Source organism: Molossus molossus, unplaced genomic scaffold (assembly GCF_014108415.1).
Source record: "Molossus molossus isolate mMolMol1 unplaced genomic scaffold, mMolMol1.p scaffold_m16_p_14, whole genome shotgun sequence".
Classification (NCBI taxonomy): Eukaryota; Metazoa; Chordata; class Mammalia; order Chiroptera; family Molossidae; genus Molossus; species Molossus molossus.
Genome location: NW_023425349.1, coordinates 54,997,456 through 55,017,133, shown reverse-complemented (window position 1 = coordinate 55,017,133; position 19,678 = coordinate 54,997,456). Strand labels below are relative to the sequence as shown.

The 19,678-nt window shown below is 45.0% G+C and overlaps 1 protein-coding gene across 1 annotated transcript in view; it reads left to right on the top strand.

Moving 5' to 3' along the window:
• The window catches only part of LOC118629678 (histone-arginine methyltransferase CARM1-like), a 231,674-nt gene that overhangs the window by 149,849 nt on the left and 62,147 nt on the right, over positions 1-19,678 (top strand). Inside the window, exon 5 of the mRNA XM_036261228.1 lies at positions 1,470-1,580. Within this exon, the coding sequence (XP_036117121.1) occupies positions 1,470-1,580 (111 nt within the window). The remainder of the gene's footprint in view (positions 1-1,469; positions 1,581-19,678) is intronic.

The window sequence follows — 19,678 nt, the reverse complement described above, 5'->3', positions numbered from 1 at the left end:
TCCTAGGGAGGATGAAGGAGAGGCGAATATTGGAATTTGTAAAAGCATAGACAGCCTGACAGCAAATTCCGGAGACTGGATGACATTTTAAATTGGTAATGCTCCTAATTACCCAAACCCTAGGAAACTATATGGAATACCGCCACAGCTCCAGAATTAATGTAAGCGAGTGCTGTGAGCACACTATTAACAGCATGTTCTCCGAGAATAATGGCATGGGTCTGTGTCAGCTCAGTGTGGTGTTGCAGTTAACACACACGCACAACCTCTTGATATTTCCTAGTTTTTGGAAAAATTTTCCAGCTATCAAAGTAAAAAAAACACACGAAGTTTTCCTGCAAAACTTGTCTCACATTGCCTATTGGTATTGCTGTGTTAAAATGTCATATTTATAAAGATGTATTTAAATAAGGAATGTATGATTTTATGGAACATGAGCTTGGAAGGCAGAAATGTCCAGAGTCAGCTCTTGGCTCCTGTACTTACCACTGGGTGAACTTGGGCTGGTGTTCAGTGTCTGATGTTCAGTTTCATTATCTATAAAGTGTGCATAATGCTGTGTACTCAGCATGTTTTATTGTAAGGATTTACCATCAAACTTACTAAATGGTTTGCTCAAAGCTAGTTCTAAAAGATTCTAAGAATAAAAGTCACTGGTGAGACAGAAATACAATAACCTGAAATTTCAATGATCAGACAAGCCCCAGCTTCAGCAGTTGGGGGAGAGGGGCCCACGGTGGACCGTGCGCCTCTTGCCTGTCAGCATGTAGGTCCACGTGCTGGACCTTTTGGGCCAGTGAATGATGGTTTTCTTGACTTCAGTCCCTGGTCTGAACACAGAGAACAGAAGAAAAGTTTCTATAAAGTCCATCTGTCCACTGCCTTAATACCCTCCGAATAAACCTCCTAAGTTTGTGGAGGGGGCCTGGTAAAAAACATACCTCACTTTTGGATTTTTAAAGATGTTATGTTCAATTATTTCTGTACATTTTATATATTAAATATGTATAATATTTAATATAAAATGATATATATATATAATTCTAATAATTACCTGAGACAGTGTCTGCCTTGCTCATGCTGACTGATATAGTAAGCAGGCTCATTCATGACACTCGGCTCTTCTTGGCCCTAAACATCCTTAAAAGCAATTCGTGCTACAAAAAACTATAATAATAATACTAGCAATGATTTGGAAAACACCAGTTATGTGCCAAGTGCTTCTTAAACACTTCATATTACTTAATCCCCACAGCACACCTGAAGAAGTGGATATTAACAAGCCTGTTTAACATACGAGAAAAAGGAGTCTCACAGAGATGGATAACTTGGCCAAGCTAAGACCACTTGTAAATCTCAAAGCCAGCATTTTACTGAAGTCTGATCCCAGTGCTCAGGGTCGGCATGGCACCGACAGCCGAGCACCGGTTTGTGTTTCCATCCCGTTTCGTCTTCTCCTTTCCTTCCAGGTCGTCCTAGATGTTGGCTGTGGGTCAGGAATCCTGTCGTTTTTCGCCGTGCAGGCTGGAGCGAGGAGAGTCTATGCCGTGGAAGCCAGCTCCGTAGCGCAGTATGCTGAGGTGAGTGGGGTTCTCACGGCAGCTACTCACCGGGTCTTCAGTAAGCATCCGGGCACCTAGGGATGGACTCTGCCAGGTAGGTAATTTAGAATAATTGTTTTTTATACCGGTTTGATTTTTTTTCCTATTGCGATGTTACTGATGAAAGAAGCCCAGCGTCCCTGTAGTAATGGATATGAAAACAATTACTTGTAAAAGTCGCAGTATTGAAAACGTAACACAACTTTCTTTCTCCCCACCCACTAGGTTGCAGGTGGGCCCAGGGAGATGCCTGTTTTCTTATCTTTAATGACCTGTAGGGAGGTGAGGGCCCAGACCTCCCTGGAGCTCGGGGTATTGTTTCCTAAGGGCTGTACTGACAAGAACTGCTCCACTTACTTTCAGGTTTACTTTTGTTTGAAGGCGCTGCTGCTACCTGGCTGAGCTCAGACAGGTTGTCTGTGTTTCAAGGAGCTTTGTCAGATTTTAGGTTCTAATGGGAGGGCAGGGAGATGCTTTGTTTTAAATATAGTGCTCTATTATCATTATGCGATGTGTACAAATAGAGCGTAAGTCGACGTCGAGAGTCGGGTAATAGTGGCTTTTGGTAATATCTGGATATCATAACAACCCAATCATGCTGCAGAGTTCGGATGTGTGTGTGTCCTCCATGAACAGGGTAATGGGGTTGACATTTGCATGTGACGGAGGCCTGAATTCAGGGAGGGATCGCATGACAGAGAGAGGGGAAAGCTTGGCTGCTGCTTCTGGTGAACATTGTGAAACGTCCCCCGACCCCGGGCCGCTGGTAGCTCTGAGGGGTGTGTGGTTTTGGTTGCAGAAGCAAAGAAGGACTGAGACAGAAGGCATGCTGGGAAGGAAAGCCAGCCAGGGCCTCATGGCCACCATATCACTGCGGTCTTTTTTCTTCTTTCAGCATCTTGGATAAACATTTTTGGGCCATTTACTTCTCCAATAATTCTTAAAAGTCATTTTTACTAAATATTAGATACACACAGAAGAATATTTGTTAATTGTGTGCAATGTAAAGAATGACAATGTAACCAATGTGCCCACACCTCTTTTAAGAAACAGACTATTGGCTGTTCCATGAAAGGTCTGTGTGTCTTTTCCTGATCATTTCTCCTTTCTGCCCTAGAGAGAGGTAACCACTGTTTAGAACGTTTAGTTTATCATTCCTTTGTTGTTCTTTACAGTTTTACCACGCGTGTTTTCTGTCCCTAAGAACAAACCCCTATGAACTTTCCAAAAATGGAATCACAATATATGTGTTCTTCTGCAGTTGGCTTCCTTAAATCCAGCATTACGTCCCCGAGGGTCCCTTTGTTGATGCGTTCAGCTCTTCTTGACTCATCTTCAATGTGGCCTCATGTCATGTTGTGCAAAGTGCCTCACACTGTCAGTCCACTGCGCTGTGGGCAGACTCAGATGGTTTCCGTTATAGAAGTGTTGTTAGTGTGAATATCGTGCACACCCTCCCCTCTGCCTCTTTGCTGCAGTTTCTCAGCATGTACGCAACAGTGGAATCGTCGGGCCCGTTCTGCTCGATGGTGCCAAATTGTTTCCCAGAGTGGCTGTACCAGTTTTCTCTCCCTCCAGAAGTAAATGAGAGCGCCGTTGTTCGGCAACTCCGTCAGCACTTGATATTGTCAGGCTTTGGATTTTGCCGATCTGTGTTTATGGCATGATATTTGTGATATTAATTTGTACCTCCACTTACTAATGACTTGGAGCATCTTGGCAAAGGGTTCTGGCCATTTGTCCTTTCTCTTCTGGCAATACCTGTTCAAGTTTCTCACAACTTTTTTGACTTGTTTTTTCATTTGAATTATTTGTAAGAATGGTTTCTATACTTGGATATTCGTCCTATTTAGCTTTATGTGTGGAAAATATCCTCTCCCAGTTTGTACCTCACCTTTTCTCTTTCTTTATGGTCCTAGTAAACTTTAGATATGGAATTCTAAATCAGAAAAGATCGAAGGAAAGTATAAACTTATATAAAGGGAAATCCATAGCTAAAAATGTCTCTGCTTAGATTTTAATAGATCTTAAAATGCATTCGTAAGGATGAGGAGTTCATTTGCAGAACTTTGTCTCAGATGCTGTTCATTCATTTAATCATATCTACATTCACTTGCATCCACAATTCTGTTTGTTAGGGAACACAGGAGGAACAGAGCGATTAAGGTCTGTTCTGTATTCAGAGAGCTTCTGTTCTAGTAAGAAACTGATCTTGTCTCTTATATCAGACACCACCCCCCCTCAAAAGAGGCATAAATAATGTAGGAATTTTCTTTTTCTCATATACTTTTTATTTTCTCATACATTTTAATGTGGGTTGAGACTCCTTATATGTTTATTTTTAAAACTTTAAAACTCTCATATGCCGATTGTAATATTTTAAGGGACGAGAGGAAGAAATTAACTAGAGATGCCCTTGCACTCCCAGCCATAATCCTGTCTCCCTCCCAACAAAAACTTTCAGTCATCCCCAGCACGCCACGGGAGGAGCTGTGCTAGAACTGTCGGTGTGATCCGCTCCTCCAAGAGAGATCGCACTCTGATTAAACACATCGGCAGGATCGTTGTCTTCTCGCAGAGTGGGGTTGCCCTCGACACTTCTACCCGCGGTGCGGCCGCTGTATAATTATAAGGGCCTCTAGCAAGAAGCCAGTCAGTACAGGGAAGGAAAAAAGGGAACTGACTTAACATTTAAAACTTTTACAAATATTTAAAACTTCTTAAACTGTTACCCTATTTAAAGCTTGGAAATAATTTCACACTTACAGATAAGTTGTAAAAATAGAAATATTTCAAAGGCTCCCCAGATTCTCTTTACCTAGATTCACCTGCTGTTCACGTTACCCTGTTTGCTTTCCCAGTTGCTCTTGCTCCCCTGTCACCAGATACACGGATAGTTACACGCACACGTGTGTGTATAAATATATTTCCATATCTGTAGATAGCGGTAGAGATACACACATTTTTTTCTATGAGTCAGTTAGATACAACATAACTCTTTATTCTTAAACATTCCAGTGTGTATTTCCTAAGAATGAGGCGATTCTCTACGTAACCGAACGGGAACCTATTTTAAGCTGAAAAAGAAGCCGTACAATAACTCGTCCATTGATTCTTTCGATGCTACCAATCAAAAGGTGTTGGGGAGGCCCCAGCATGAGTAGAGAGACTGTCACCATGGGGTTGAGGCAAGAAGACTCTACACTGAGCTGCCTCTTTTTTTGTGTAGCATTTCCAGAAAGACTTGATTTTTAAAGCTTTAAAAAACAATGTCCTGATGAATTCCAAAGCACCATCGTGTTATATTTATCTTTGGTTTTAGCTTCTGTAGAGGATGTTTGTGGTGCTGCAGTCTCTCTTTTCTGTGTACAAATGGGACGGGTTGGGGGCAGGGGTATCTTTCCATATTCTATGGGGACTGCTGGGAGTCCTTGAAATCCTTGCTGGCAAGTCCCTTTGGCCCAGGAGGCCTTCCCGGGATGTCGCCCTAAGGACAGGCTAGTTAAAAATGCATTCAGCACCAAGGATGACTACAGTCTTCTCCAAGTGTGAATTTAATGACAGCCCGCTTGATTCAGACTGTGCCCTCTGCCACGCCCCTAGCTGCCGCCCTGGGTGTCCTGAGATGTTCCCTGTGGGCTACGGCCCTTTCACCTCGTGCAGGACCGTCTGTACCAGCTCTTGATTTCTGCTTCTTACACTGACACTCGCCTGTACAATTGGTGGGTGGCAAAATGCGAGCGCGAACAGCCCACAAAGATATTTCCTCCAAGAAGAGGCTTTTACAGCAGCTTGAAATACAGTGCATGGTGCTCCTTCTGACCTGTTCATTATTTGGTAATTGAAGCAGCAGTCATTTAATTCTTTCCTCTGGAGTCTTCATTAAATTGCTCGGAAAAGATAAAATTGCAACAAGAAAGAAAAATGTACAAATTTAACTACCATCGCCTGTCTCTGGATTCTTCTTCTCACGCCAGGCTTCTGGGCTTTAAGTAAACAGAATCGTTTCAAATGGCATTGAGTCTAATTTCAGTTGCATTCGGTGGCTAGATGCTGCCAGTGACTCCTTGTCTGGAGGCCATGCACGGTCAGTCATGTTTTGCAGGATGGTCATGAACTTGCCCGGGTGCAGCCAGGCGTTCTCACCCTCGAGCCCATATGACATTTCTGCGTCGGTACTAAGAGATCATCCTCGTCTGAGGAACAGGGCAGCACTAAGGTCTTCCACGGGTTCCCAGCTGTGAGCCTGCACATGTCAAAATGGCAGCTGTCTCTTGCTCTTTTTATTTTTCCCTATATATGAACTATAAAGCTAAAGCCCCTCAAATCATACAGACCAAATGGGAATAAAGGTGTTAACCGAATTTATATCCGTATGCAGTCACAGAGGGGGTATTCCTTAATTCAGACTTGTGCACAATGCGTGTTCTTTCTCTCCGTCTAGGTGATACACTTTGAAGGGCCCGGGGAAGGAGAGACTGGAGGAGGGTGAGCAATCATGAATAGATTTATGTGTTGTAATCAACTTCATCTTACAGCAAAGCTCTCTGGCACTTAGATTTAACAATGTTCATAATCATTTTGTGGCTCATTAAACTGCACTTGTGCACAGTTCCTGTATGTGCCACATTCGGATGTGTTTTAAGGAGTCAGGCCAGGTACTTCTAGGTCGGGGTGGAGGGACAGGCAGGTGGAATTGGATCTCTGGCGACCCTGCTTTCTGGGCCTGCTGGCTTCATAATCTAGGGCTGCCTGTCCAATATGATAGCCACTAGACACATGCGGCAATTTATATATATAAACCCATTTCTTTTAATTCTCACCTGAGGATATGCCTATTGATCTTTTTTTTAGAGCCAGGGGAACAGGTGGAGAGAGAGAGAGGAATATTGATATGAGAGAGAACATTGATTGGTTCTCTCTCATATCTCTTCTGTACGTGCCCCAATCCACAACCTCGGCGTGTTCCCTGACTGAGAATTGAACCCGCAACCTTTCGGTAGACAGGACGATGCTCCAACAAACTGAGCCACACCAGCCAGGGCTAAGTTAATTTTGAAAAGCAGTCAGTTCCTTAGTCACACTAGCCATATGTCAAGTTCCCAGTATTCACAACGGCTGCCGTCCTGGCCAGTGCGGGCATAGAGCATGTCTCTCACTGCAGAAAGTCCTGGTGGGCAGCACCGGCGGGAGCACGCAGACGGCCACACGTCACTTTCTGGAGTGCGGTGTCCAGGCTGGGGGCGGTGCTCACCGCCAGGGATTGGCAGCCAAGGTCTGGCGTGAAGTTAGGTGAGGCAGCACCCCCAGTCCCTCTTGCTGTGGGTGTAGCTTCTCCTTTCCCATTGATATGTACGATCTGTCATGGAGCAGGGTCCCTAGGAAACAGACTCCAACGCAGAGATTCTCGAGCAAGAGTTCAATGCAGAGGGCTCCCAGGAAACCCTACCTGTGGGGAGGGAAGGGAGCAGGATGGGACTGGGCAGAGGAAGGGGCTATGCTGCAATGTAATTCTAATAAAGGGCTCCGCCAATCCCACAGGGAGTTCTTTTTTTTTTTTCTTTTTTATCCTCACCCGAGGACATTTTTCCTTTTTTTGTTCAGATAGAGTGGGGTGGGGGGGGGAGAGGAAGAGAGAGAGAGAAACATCGACGTGAAAGGGACACATCGAGTGGCTGCCACCCGCATGACCCAACCAGGACCGGGGACAAACTGCAACCGAGGTACATGCCCTTAGCGGGAACCGAACCCGGGTCTCTCTGGACCGCAGGCTGACGCTCTAACCGCTGAGCCAAACCGGCCAGGGCCCACAGGGAATTCTTGAGCTGGGGAACCCTTCTGAGTTGAACCACCTTAAGGCAAGTGTCTTTATATTCTCCATGTTTAATGTGTGCTCCCTCAGGAGGGGATGTAACTTTGGTGAGGTGGCTTTTTGGGCTGAGGGAAGTTTCTAGAACAAGTCAGCTGAGCGCATTCACCAGCCGATGTTCCCAGCAGCTGGGAGAACTGGTGCCTGGACCCTGAAGGAAGGACCTGTGTGGTATGCCACACACAGCAAGTACCCAAGTTCAAGATTTAGGATCCTAACTTGGGGCTACAGACAGCAAGCTGGATAGAGAATAAAGGTCAAGATTGTAGTGACTCAAGGAAGAGAGTTGAAGTGATGGGACATGTGAGATGATCCTAAAAGTCTAGGCAAGTCCACAAGGCAATTTGTTGTGTGTGCTTTCGGTGTGGGCAGACTTCCTAGAAGCCGAGTGTGTCACCTGATCTGTTGTTCTCTGTACAAGTCTAAGCCCCGTGAGGACACGCATGAGGCATGCATGATCTCTTCCCTCAGGTAGTTTACAACCCAGTTGGGTTTCAAACAAGTGGCATCTGACACACGACAGTGAGTGCCAAGTGCATGTGAGGCAGAGGTGAGAGGTGCCACGCAGGGAGCTGTGCCGTCGGCTGGGCCGCTGGGGAAGCCTTCAGAGAAGAGTGATTTGAATGGAGTGCTGAAGGATGCGAAGAAGTGAAATACTCCTCTTTCCATTTTTCACCCCTTACTGCCAACAAGAGATTTTTGAAAACCTATTGTGAAACATTTTAACAAACAGGCAGATCTGCCATATAAGAAGGAAATCTTCCTTCATTAGAAAAATCAGCTAATAACACACTTAACAGGAGCAGTTTAAAATAGTCCCTGTGAAATGCCATAAAACCCCACCTAGGAAATAAGAACCCTTCTTGTAGCTGGATTGGTGATTGACAAGGCAGGAAGACCACCTGGGGAGACTATCCATACCTCTTCTTCCCACTCAGCACTCACTCCCTGCAGGGTGGGCCCTACACACCGTTGCCAGGGTCAAAACTGAGGATGCCGGTTCAGACATTGTGGAGTTGTATTCTTGATCCACAACCGAATGGCTGTGTGACCTAAGTGTATTAGTTGCCTATTGCTGCTGTAACAAATGAACACAAACTTAATTGCTTAATACAAATCTGTTACCTTACAGTTGGAAGGTCAAACATCTGAAATCGATGCAATGGTATTAAAAGTCAAGGTGTCGCCCTGACCAGTTTGGCTCAGTGGTAGAGCATCAGCCCGCAGACCAGTGAGTCACGGGTTCAATTCCAGCCACAGGCATGTACCCCAGTTGCGGTTCGTCCCCGGCCCTGGTCGTGCGGGAGGCAGCCTGTAGATGTGTCCCTCTCACATCAATGTTTCTCTCTCTCTACCTTTTTCTCCCTGTCTCTCTTCCACTCTATCTGAAGATAAATGGGAAAAAATATCCTTGGGCCCTGGCCGGTTTGGCTCAGCGGTTAGAGCGTCGGCCTGTGGTCCTGAGAGACCGTGTTTGGTTCCCGCTAAGGGCGCGTACCTCGGTTGCAGTTTGTCCCCGGCCCTGGTCGGTTGTGCGGGTGGCAGCCACTCGATGTGTTCCTTTCACATCGATGTTTCTCTCTCTCTCTCTGTTCCTCTCTCTCCCTCCCACTCTACCTGAACAAAAAGTGGAAAAATGTCCTCGGGTGAGGATAAAAAAATATATATATATATCCTTGGGTGAGGATTAAAAAAAATAATAAAAGTCAAGGTGTCACAAAAGTGTGTTCTCTCTGGGACTCTAGGGGAGAGCCTGTTCCTTACCTTTTTTTTTGCCTTTAGAGGCTGCCCACATTTCTTGGCTAGTGACTGCGTTAGTCTGACTTTCCATCATCACCTCCCCTTACCTTACCCTTCTGCCTCCCTCTGATAAAGATCCTTGTGATTATATTGGGCCCGCCAGGATAATCTCCTCATCCCAGCACCCTTAATTTAATCACATCTGCAAAATCCATTTGCTGTGTAAAATAACATATTCAGTCTGCAGGGATTAGGATGTGGAGAGCTTTGGGGAGGGGGGGGCAGTATTCTGCCTGCCATAAGATGTTATGTGACCTTTCTCTATCTCCTTTTCTCTACCTATGAAGTTGTAGATAATAATAGCCGCTCATGAAGATATTCTGAGGATTAAATAAGAAAATCCATTAAAAAAATTGGCACAGTGCCTGACATCCTCTAGCTATTGTTACTGTCGTCACTGTGGTTATCATCAGTGTAATTCTGGGGCTTCGTTTTCTCTCTGTACAAATCAGCTGAACAGATCTCATGGAAGTGGAGGTCACCAGGCAACAATGGAAGCAGGGAGCCAGGCACAGTACAGTTTTCAAGAGCCTGTTGTTTAAATTGCATTTAAAATTTTTCTTTATTAACCTTTAAAAAACAACAACAAAAAACATTACAAGATGCAGAGGCTCTGCCCTGTTCTCAACTGTTCTGCAGGGTTCTGCAGACTGGGTGGGGCAGTGTGCTGAGCAGCCTCTGACATTCAATTTGCAGAAGAAACTCTTCACTGTTCTTAAGTCCTTTCCCCCGTAGGTACTTCCCTTTCCATCCTAAATGTACCGGGTTCTCCTCAAATGGCCTCAGTATTGGTGGCTGTTAAGGGGGTGAGGGGCACTTCTTCAGCATCAGAGGTAACACAGTAGCTCTCGACCAAGGAGGCATGAGGATTCCCTGCAGGGCCCCTGTACACAGAGATTCTGGTTCAGTCGTTACGGGAGATGGACTGAGACGTTGCATTTCTAATGTTTGGGTGGTGCTGAAGTTGATGCTTTTGATTAAGGGACCACACTTTGAAAATGACTGGAATTACATAACATCAGGTATGAAACAGCCCCTAAAAGGGATTTCCACAGTGCTTCTGCAGGATGTACCAAGGAAACCCTTCAGGGACTGAGAGAAGGGAGTTTGAACAGGAGCATTGCGTCTACCTGCCCCAAACCCCCCAAAGTGAGAGCAACACCCACTTTTAAAAGTTTGATTGAGGTATAATTTATATTGAAAGTTCTAAACAGTGTGTATGTATATATGTGTGTGTGTGTGTGTGTGTGCGTGTATCTTGAAGCGCTTGAACATATAAATACACCCATGATACTGTCACCACAACCAAGGTACTAAACATATCCATCACCTGAAAAATTTTCTCTGTTTTTTTTTTTTTTATGATTGTGTTGGTATGTTTGTTTTCCTTTTATAAGAACATTTAGCATGAGATCTATACTCTTAACATATTTTAAAGTACACCACACTGCATCGTTTACTCTGGATGCTCTGTTGTACAGACGATCTCTAGAACTCATTCATCTTGCGTAACAAAATGTTATACCCACAGAAAATTAATTCTCCATTTTCCACGCTCCTAGGCTCTGGCAGCCAGCATTCTAATGCTCTGCCTCTGTGAGTTGCACTGTTTTTGATGGTTCGTATCAGTGGAACCACGCAATATTTATCCTCATGTGGTTGGCTTGTTCCACTTAGCATGGTGTCCTCTACACCCATGTCACAAGCGTTACCAAGGCTGAATAATATTCTATCATATGTATATAGCATATTTCTTTATCCATGTCTTGGTCATCATGAATAATGTTGCAACGGGACATGGGAGTACAGATATCTCTTCAAAATCCTGATTTCAGTTTTGGGGGGTTTATACTCAGAAGTGGGATTGCTGGATCATAAGGCAGTTCTATTTTTAATTTTTTGTAGGAATTCCACACTGTTTTCCATAGTGGATGTACCATTTTATATTCCTACCAACAGTGAATAAGGGTTCCAATTTCTCCAAATTCTTGTCAACACTAGTGATCGTTGTGCTATGTTTTTTGGAAATGGCCATCCTGACAGTGTGAGGTGATACCTCATTGTGGTTTGGATCCGTATTTCTCTCCTGGTTAGGAGAGCAACACCCTTTTTATCTGTTTGACTTACTGAATCAACTTTTATTTGAAGAAGGGTCTGAAGGCAAAAAAAAAAAGAAAACCCTTTTGAAACTGCTGTCCAGTTTCCTCAGTTTACAAAGGGGACTTGGAGAAGTTGAGAGGTTTGCCCAAATCCCGGCTGTCTCTCCTTTGCCGTGAGACATCGTCCTCCTGCCAGCACTGACGTGTGTCGTCTCCATACTTAAACCATAGTCTGCGCAGCGCCTTAGCTCATTCTGCGGCTTCCAAAGTCTGCTCTCCTTACGGGGAAGTCCTAACTCACAGCCCTCACCTTGTTCCTCTCTCTGCTCCCAGCAGCCCCCTGTGCTTGGCGGTTGTTGACCCCCATTCAGGGCCAGTCTGATTCTGGGCATTAGCAGGAAAAAGCAGCATGTTTGCAGAAAGTGCTTATTGACCTCAAGCATTTTTTCTGCCCTGACAGCTACACATTTTAGGGGAATTGTGATTAGGCCACACATTTTCTTGGCAAGCAGAGCAGGGAAGTTGGGACAGACTGTAATTTAAATTCGCCTAAATAAGAAACGCATTGTTTGCGCTCTCCTGGGGAAAAAACCGAAAAGCATTTCAGTGGTTGATTACTGATCATTGCTGACAATGTCTCGATGCCTTACAACTCAGTGACTTTGCTTCATACTCACACCCCACCACACCCCAACTGTACTTTAACCAGCCAGTTCCAGGTAGCTCAAGAGTTTGTGTAGAGAGTCCCACGAGAGAGAGAGAGAGAGAGAGAGAGAGAGAGAGAGAGAGAGAGAGAGAGAGAGAGAAACCAAGATCAGTGTGTGGCTGTGTGAGAATCTTCAAGACCAGCCCAGTGTCTGAAGAGCAGGAATTCGGTGACATCAACAGGTTGGCTTACCCACACAATGCTAAGTAATCACTTTGACTCCTTATTTTCCACCAAACTGATGAATCCTCTTTCTCTCTGGGCAGCCGGCGCGGCCGTCATGTAGCCTCAGATCGGTGTCCAATCTTGCTCTTTTCATCCACTGTCGCTGAGGAAATGATAACTGGTTCTGCCACCTGGGTTACTTTTTAATGATCTGAAAGACCGCAAGGAGCCAGCATTTCTTTTGTGCAGTTCCTCATTCAACAACCTAATAGCTATCTGAAAAGAGCTTTCTCGAAAAGCGAAGAAATTCTGCTCCTCTCAGGCAGAAGCAGTAACACCGCACGGTTCTCTGATCAAACTCTCACACTGTGCATATTACTGGGTGTCTGACCTGCTGGGGCCGGACTGACTGCTGCGGCGTCTTGGTATCTGCACCTGCTGCTTTTCTGCCAGCACGCCGTGAAATGACAGACCAGTATCCCCACACTTCAGAGTGGACGGCAAGGAAAGTGCCGAGAAACCGCCAGGGCCCAGCCACCTCCTGGGCAGCGCCGGAAGGGGAAACGTGTTTTTCTTTAGGGTCACCCTCTGTGCACACGAGCTTCAGTCAGGGCCAAACCAAAGCTCGCACCACGGTGACCCGGGACTGGAGCAAACACATGCACCGTCTCCCCGCTGCCCCGGCGGACAGGCAGCCCCTGCGAACAGGTCCCACACTTAGCACTGGAAGCAGGAAATGGCTCTCCCCTTTCTAAATTCTTATTGAAAACCTAACATTTTCAACCTCAAAACCTCCATACTGGTGTATCTGAGAAAGCAGCCTCCCAGGCTTTGGAGGGGCCAGCACTCAAGGCAGGGACCTGGTCCTTACAGTGTGGCTGCGTGAGGGTCTGGTTGTACGGCTGGCACGGCCGGTGAGCATCTCCAGCAGTCCCATCAACACACACACAAAGGGTTATTGTGGAAACGGTATGTGTTCTCCTGTACTCACACATTAAGGACAGGAGAAGCATATTCCACAGTGAAAATGATGAGATACCACTGTATACCCATAGATAGCTAAAACGTAAAAGGCTGATAAGAAAGCCAGTGGGACCTGCATACCTTGCTGGTGGGAATAAAAAAAGCAACACAACTTTCTCAAACAGTGGGGCAGTTTCTCCTCATGTGAAACATGCACCCCTATGATCCAGCAGGCCCCCTCCTTGGCATTTATGTAAGGGAAGTGAAAATATCTATTTGCACAAAGATTTGTACATAAAAACCTGGAAGCCACCCAAATGCCCATCAACAGATGAAAAGACAAACTAATTGTATATCCAAACAATAGAATACTACTAAGCAATACAGATGAGTACACTAGCCCTGGCCGGTTTGGCTCAGCGGTTAGAGCATCGGCCTGCGGTACAGAGAGACCCGGGTTCGGTTCCCGCTAAGGGCACGTACCTCGGTTGCAGTTTGTCCCCGGCCCTGGTTGGTCGTGCGGGTGGCAGCCACTCGATGTGTCCCTTCACGTCGATGTTTCTCTCTCTCTCTCCCTTCCTCTCTCTCCCTCCCACTCTACCTGAACAAAAAATGGAAAAATGTCCTCGGGTGAGGATAAAAAAAAAAAAAAAAAAAGAGACAGATGAGTACACTACTTATGCACATAACTGTATGTACATCTCAAAGACATTATGCTGAGTAAATAGTCAGATATAAAAGAGCATGTAGATTTATTTATGTGAAATTCTTAAAACAGGAAAGTCAAATGGCAGATCCCACTTCTGGGAATATACCCTAAGAAGCCTGAGACACCTATCAGAAAGAATATAAGTACCCTCATGTTCATAGCAGCACTATTTACAATAGCTAAGATCTGGAAACAGCCCAAGTGTCCATCAGTAGACAAATGAATAAAAGAGCCGTGGTACATGTACACAATGGAGTACTATGCAGCTGTAAGAAAGAAAGATTTCTTATCCTTTGAGACGACATGGAGGGACCTGATAAGTATCATATGATCTCACTTATGTGTGGAATATAATGAACATAACAGTCTGAGGAATGGGGTAGTCCCAGAGACGTGGAAGTGGGGTGCAGACTGAGAATCCCCAGAAGAGTGGGTGGTGGGGGAGAGAGAAACCACAGAACGTATATGCATGTATGCGTGAACAATGGACACGGACAACAAAGCTGGGGACAAGCATTCAGTAAACATACTTTTTAAAACAAAAGTAAACTTCTGTTCACTTTTGTCATCTTAGTCTATGTAATAATATAAGAACCAGAAATAAAATGATTGAAAAGGGAGGAAAACATGAGATAAGGATGAAAATCAATAAAGCATATATGTGTCATTAATGGCACACAAAAACTTATAGAGTTATGTGATTTAAAATATTTAATACTTGGAAATAATATAATTTAAAGGTCTGGTTCTGTGTTAAATTTATTTTGACACGAGGGTTGTTGCCATTGGAATGAAAACATACAAAAATATGTAAACTCAGGAAGAAAGGCAAAATGAGTTGAGCTATATCACAATACTCATTTTTTTAACCAATCTGTAAAATCCAGTTAATACATTTCTCTTTTTTTCTGATGTCAGTCAGAAGGTCCTATAAACGAATTAGGTGTTGCAGTTTTAGGAATGGGTTTAAAATGATCTTCTTTAACAGTGCAGTGACTGCTGGGGGAGGGCAGCTGGGAATAGGAGGTAAATGGATGGACGGAGACTGGACCTGGGGTGATGAACGCACAATACAGTGTGCAGGCGAAGCGTTGTAGAATTGTGCACCTGACACCTGTAAAATTAGGGTAATCAGTGTCACCCCAATACATTCAATTAAAAATAATAAATTAAATCTAAACTAACTGTGAAATTTAAAAATATATAATTACTAAAATTCTCCTTTTGGAAGGTTTTGGGAAAATTTAGAAAATTATGTTCCTAAGTTTTAAAAAATTTGAAGATATGAGACTTTTCACGTTATCTCCAGAAACAAAAGTATGCATCAGTGAAATATCCCAAACAACCATCTCAGAATGTTCTTTCCAAAGCACGGGTTTCTTTTGGAAAATAGTACCCCTCTCATTCATTACTAAAAGTCATCTTTACTTCCGAAGGGCAAATTAAGTTTATTTTTTTTTTAATGCCTGTTAGGTAGAGTGATTGTGACAACTACTTGTCATCACAGAAATTTTTAACAAATTACAACTCTTATCTTTAACAAGAAAATTTCATGATTCATCTGTAGGTGAGGCAGCCTTCCAAGACCTTTGATATGACATTACCAGCAGAAACTCATTGAGGTGAAGATTTTCCAGGACAATCCCCATGTTATTACAAAGTTGTAAACAGTCTACTATCTCTTAAAGTCCTTTTTAAAACATAAAATTACCCACATTGATGACACCCCATAGTGCCGTTCTAAGTTCAGCTTGCTGATGTATGCTGCTGCGAATGAATCTCTGAAATGATCTCTTTATGTGCGTTTTAAAAATTCCCACCTAAGTAACCGTTCCATCAGTGGTTGAGTGTACACAGTTTTCCCATGGAACAGTGATACAGTTAAAGATGTTGAATCTCTCCAGTACCTCCTTCCTTCATTGGCCCTGGGAAAAGCAGTTGCTCTGGTATCTGTTATTCAAACAGAATCTAGAATATAACATCTCGTGCTAGGAACAGGTGCGTGTAATACAAATGTATGCAGCAAACCTTCCACATAGCATGTTTTTTTCCCTGAATTGTTTCTTTAAATCATCAATAATGCTCTCTCTGCATTATCAATAATATTTGCATATTAGTGTTTGCTATATTATTTCCATGTATTATTTTAGTCATTTTTACCACCTCAGGAAGAACAAGTATTTCTCAGTGACAAGTAGCTTTTATCCTTTGTTGTTATTCAAGGAACCTCAGAAGTGTCTTACAGAGAGAGAAATTTGGGGAAATTTTGTGCAGAACTAGATTGAGTAATGCACACCTTTCAGCAGCTCTCAGATGTGGTTTCTTAAAGTTTGTCTTTGGCCCTGGCTGGTTTGGCTCAGCGGTTAGAGCGTCGGCCTGCGGTCTGGAGAGACCCAGGTTCGGTTCCCGCTAAGGGCATGTACCTCGGTTGCAGTTTGTCCCCGGCCCTGGTTGGTTGTGCAGGTGGCAACCACTCGATGTGTCCCTTTCACGTGGATGTTTCTCTCTCTCCCTCTTCCACTCTCTCCCTCCCGCTCTATCTGAACAACAACAACAACAAAAAAAGAAAAAAAGGCCTCGGGTGAGAATAAAAAAAAAAAGTTTGTCTTCGCATCTCAGATGATACTCTGTTTAAACATGTAACCAGTCTGGCTGCTTTCTCCTAGCGTGATACATGACCTTGAGCTGGGCTTCTTGTTAATGGTACGTGGTGTAAATATGTTCCTCAACAAGTCTCCCTAGTAATTTTGAATTTTGAAAGCTGTCTTGGGAGAATTAAACATCTATGATTTTGTATCACAGTGGATCTGACAAGAGCTAGTAGGGTCCAGTCTGCCCTGTTCTTGTTATTTGTATTGTGACTGTATGAACGTGTCTTGGATGTCTTGGAACCTGAACGAGGGAGATAAGGTGCCAGGTAAGAAGAAAATGGGTGAGTGGAGCTCCTCCGTTTGCAACCCCCCACACGTACACACCTCTGCTGCCCGGCATGCGGTTGGCAGTACAGCGTGGATATGGAGGGGCCGGCTCTGGAACCGGAGTCTGGGTGAAAGCCCGGCAGTGCCCTGTACTAGCTGTGTGGTCTTGCACAAGCTACTTGTACTCTTTGCACTTTGGTTTCCTCGTCTATAAATGAGGACATTAATAGTACATCCTAAAACTACTCCTTGTCCCCTTTGCCCATGTACAACACACCTACCTTCAAAGTCGAGACTCCACCCAGCCCTCCGCAGGCCCCCAGGCAAAGCCTTCTCTTCCTGGCATAACAGCTAGCTGCCAGCTGCTCTTCTGGCTTCTGCCCTGTCCCTACCCTTCTGTTCTCCACGTGGAAGTCAGAACCTGGCCCTTCTCTGCTGAAACTTTCCAGTGGCTTCCTGCTCCACTTGGAATGGGAGGCAGAGTCCTCGCCGGGCCTGGAAGGTGGTTCACGCTGGCCTCCGCCCCCTCAGGGACCACACTTCCCCCCACGCTTCTCCCTCACTCTGCTGGGCCTCGCCCGCCTCAGGGTCTGCTCTGACTGCTCCCCCTTGTCTGAAGGTCTTCCCCCGGGCAGCGGGGGGCCAGGCTCGCTCCCCTCAGTCCCCTTCAACGTTTGCGCGGCAGTCTCCCTGACCACTCAGTCTTCCGTTAGCACCTCCCTTTGGGTCTGTGCCTTGGCCCTGCTTTCGTTTACTAATGACACTTTTATCCTTAACCTGTTTCATCCGGTAACCTACGTGTCTGTCTCCTGCCACTAGTCTAGTGCTTCTTCTCAGTCCGGGGTGATTTTACCTCCTGGGGCACGTTAGGTAGTATCTGCAGACATTTTTGATTGTCACATTGGAGGTAAGGGGTAGAAATTAGCTGCTAAGTACCTAAAATGGCCAGGAGAGACCCCACCATGGCCAAAAATTACCAGGCCCAAAGTGTCAGTATGTATTGCTGAGGTAAGAAACCATGCTGGGGACTCTAAGTGGCATGAGGACAGGGACCTGGTCTATTGTCCCCATGGTCTCCAGTGTTTACAACCTGCCTGGCACACAGGAGGTGCGTAATCCATGTGTGTAGAGTCAATGAATGCAGACGAGACTGCGGCAAACATTCAGCATAGTCCCTGCAAACAGTAACCATTCCCCTTAACACAACAGATTTTATTGAGCTTTACAGAGTGCCAGGCACTGTGCTAACTTCTGAAGATGGAACCGTGAGCAAGACATCTTAGGTCCTTGCCCTCTTAAGGTGACCTTTTCCTGCCCGTTACTATTAGCTCTTCTTGTTATTAGGTGGTCATCGTTTATTATCCATCATCCTAGCACTGCCTCGGTTGAGACCACGGTTTCTAGTTTGCTTTGGTTTTTGATGATATGGTTTTTATTCTTCAGAGGTGTCCTGGAACACTTGGAGAGTTTAGGTTGGCTAGCAGCAGCCTGGCACAGTGTAATAAGAAGTGCAGAATCTGGGATCGAGCAGCCTGGATTGATATTTGGGCGGTAGCACTGATGGAGGTGCGGCCGTCAGGGTGGCACGGTTTTTAGCAAGGCTCCGCCACAGTAACAAAAGACCCCAACTTCTCAGGCCGAACGACAGCAGAAGGTTGATCCTTTTGCTCAGATACATGTCCATGGCTGTAGCTTATTTGATTGACTAAAGCAAGTCACACAACCAAGCCTGATATGAACGGGACACCAGGGTAAGGAAGAGGATATGTATGGCAATAACAGTTCGGTTTCTTCAACTCAAAAATCAGTCCAGTTTTGTAAAATCTATTGGTCGGGCTTTCAGTTGCAAATCACAGTAGGATAACTCACATTGGCTTAAGAGAAAAGAGAATTTACAGACTCACATAACCAGGTAGTCGAGACGAGAACTGACTAGTAATCCAAATAAAGTTCGTTCTCTCTCTCTGTGTCTCTCTCTTTTTCCTTCCCTTTCCCCCATCTGCCCTTCTCCCCACCCCTCTCCCTCCCTCCCCATCTCCTTGTGTATCTCCTCGCCTCCCCACCTTCTCTGTGTGTCGAACTTATTCTCCTACTGTAGACAGCCTCGCCATGTGGAGGGAGAGACCACTGGCAGCCCCTGAATAACATCCTTTCAGATCCATAACCGAGAAAACAAGTAACCCTCTCCAAGTCTAGAGGAACGAGGGTGCTGTGATTGCTTGGACCTGGACCCCATTCCGTGTCTGTGGCTGGGGTGAAGGAAGCTGGCTGTAATTGGCAGCCTCACAACGGCACCACAGGATCAGAGTAGGAGAGTGAAAATTTCCCAGAATTACCCGGGAAGAGCGGGTCTTGCACAGGTGAAATCTACTCAGGGCTCCAAACATTCCTGCCTCGCTCTAAATAAGATAAAGTATCTGAAAGCCTTTTGTCAACTGTAAAGCATTGTCCACATGCTAATTGCTGCTATTATTCCTTTCAAGTTGAATAAAAGCCCCATTATTTACTGAGGTACATTAATGCTGGTGGCAGGCCAGTATTGTTCCACACACTTACTAAGGTGAAAGCAAAGTTGCAATAAATAGGCGAGAGGTTTCCAGCAAATTGCAGAAGTCAATGACAGAAACTGCTCAGTATTAAACCCTGGAATGGTACTTGTCACTCCGGAATGTGGTTGCACCTGCAGGACAACCAGAAGGTGACCGTGTGTGTTCTGCAGGGTGCATTTTCTGAGTGGTACCGTGTCCCTGGCTTGATGCTAGGAGGTATTCTAGAAGAATAAGGCACAGCCCCTCTCTTGGAGAAATGTTTCACTGTAACCAGATCCCAATAGCTTGAAATATGCAGA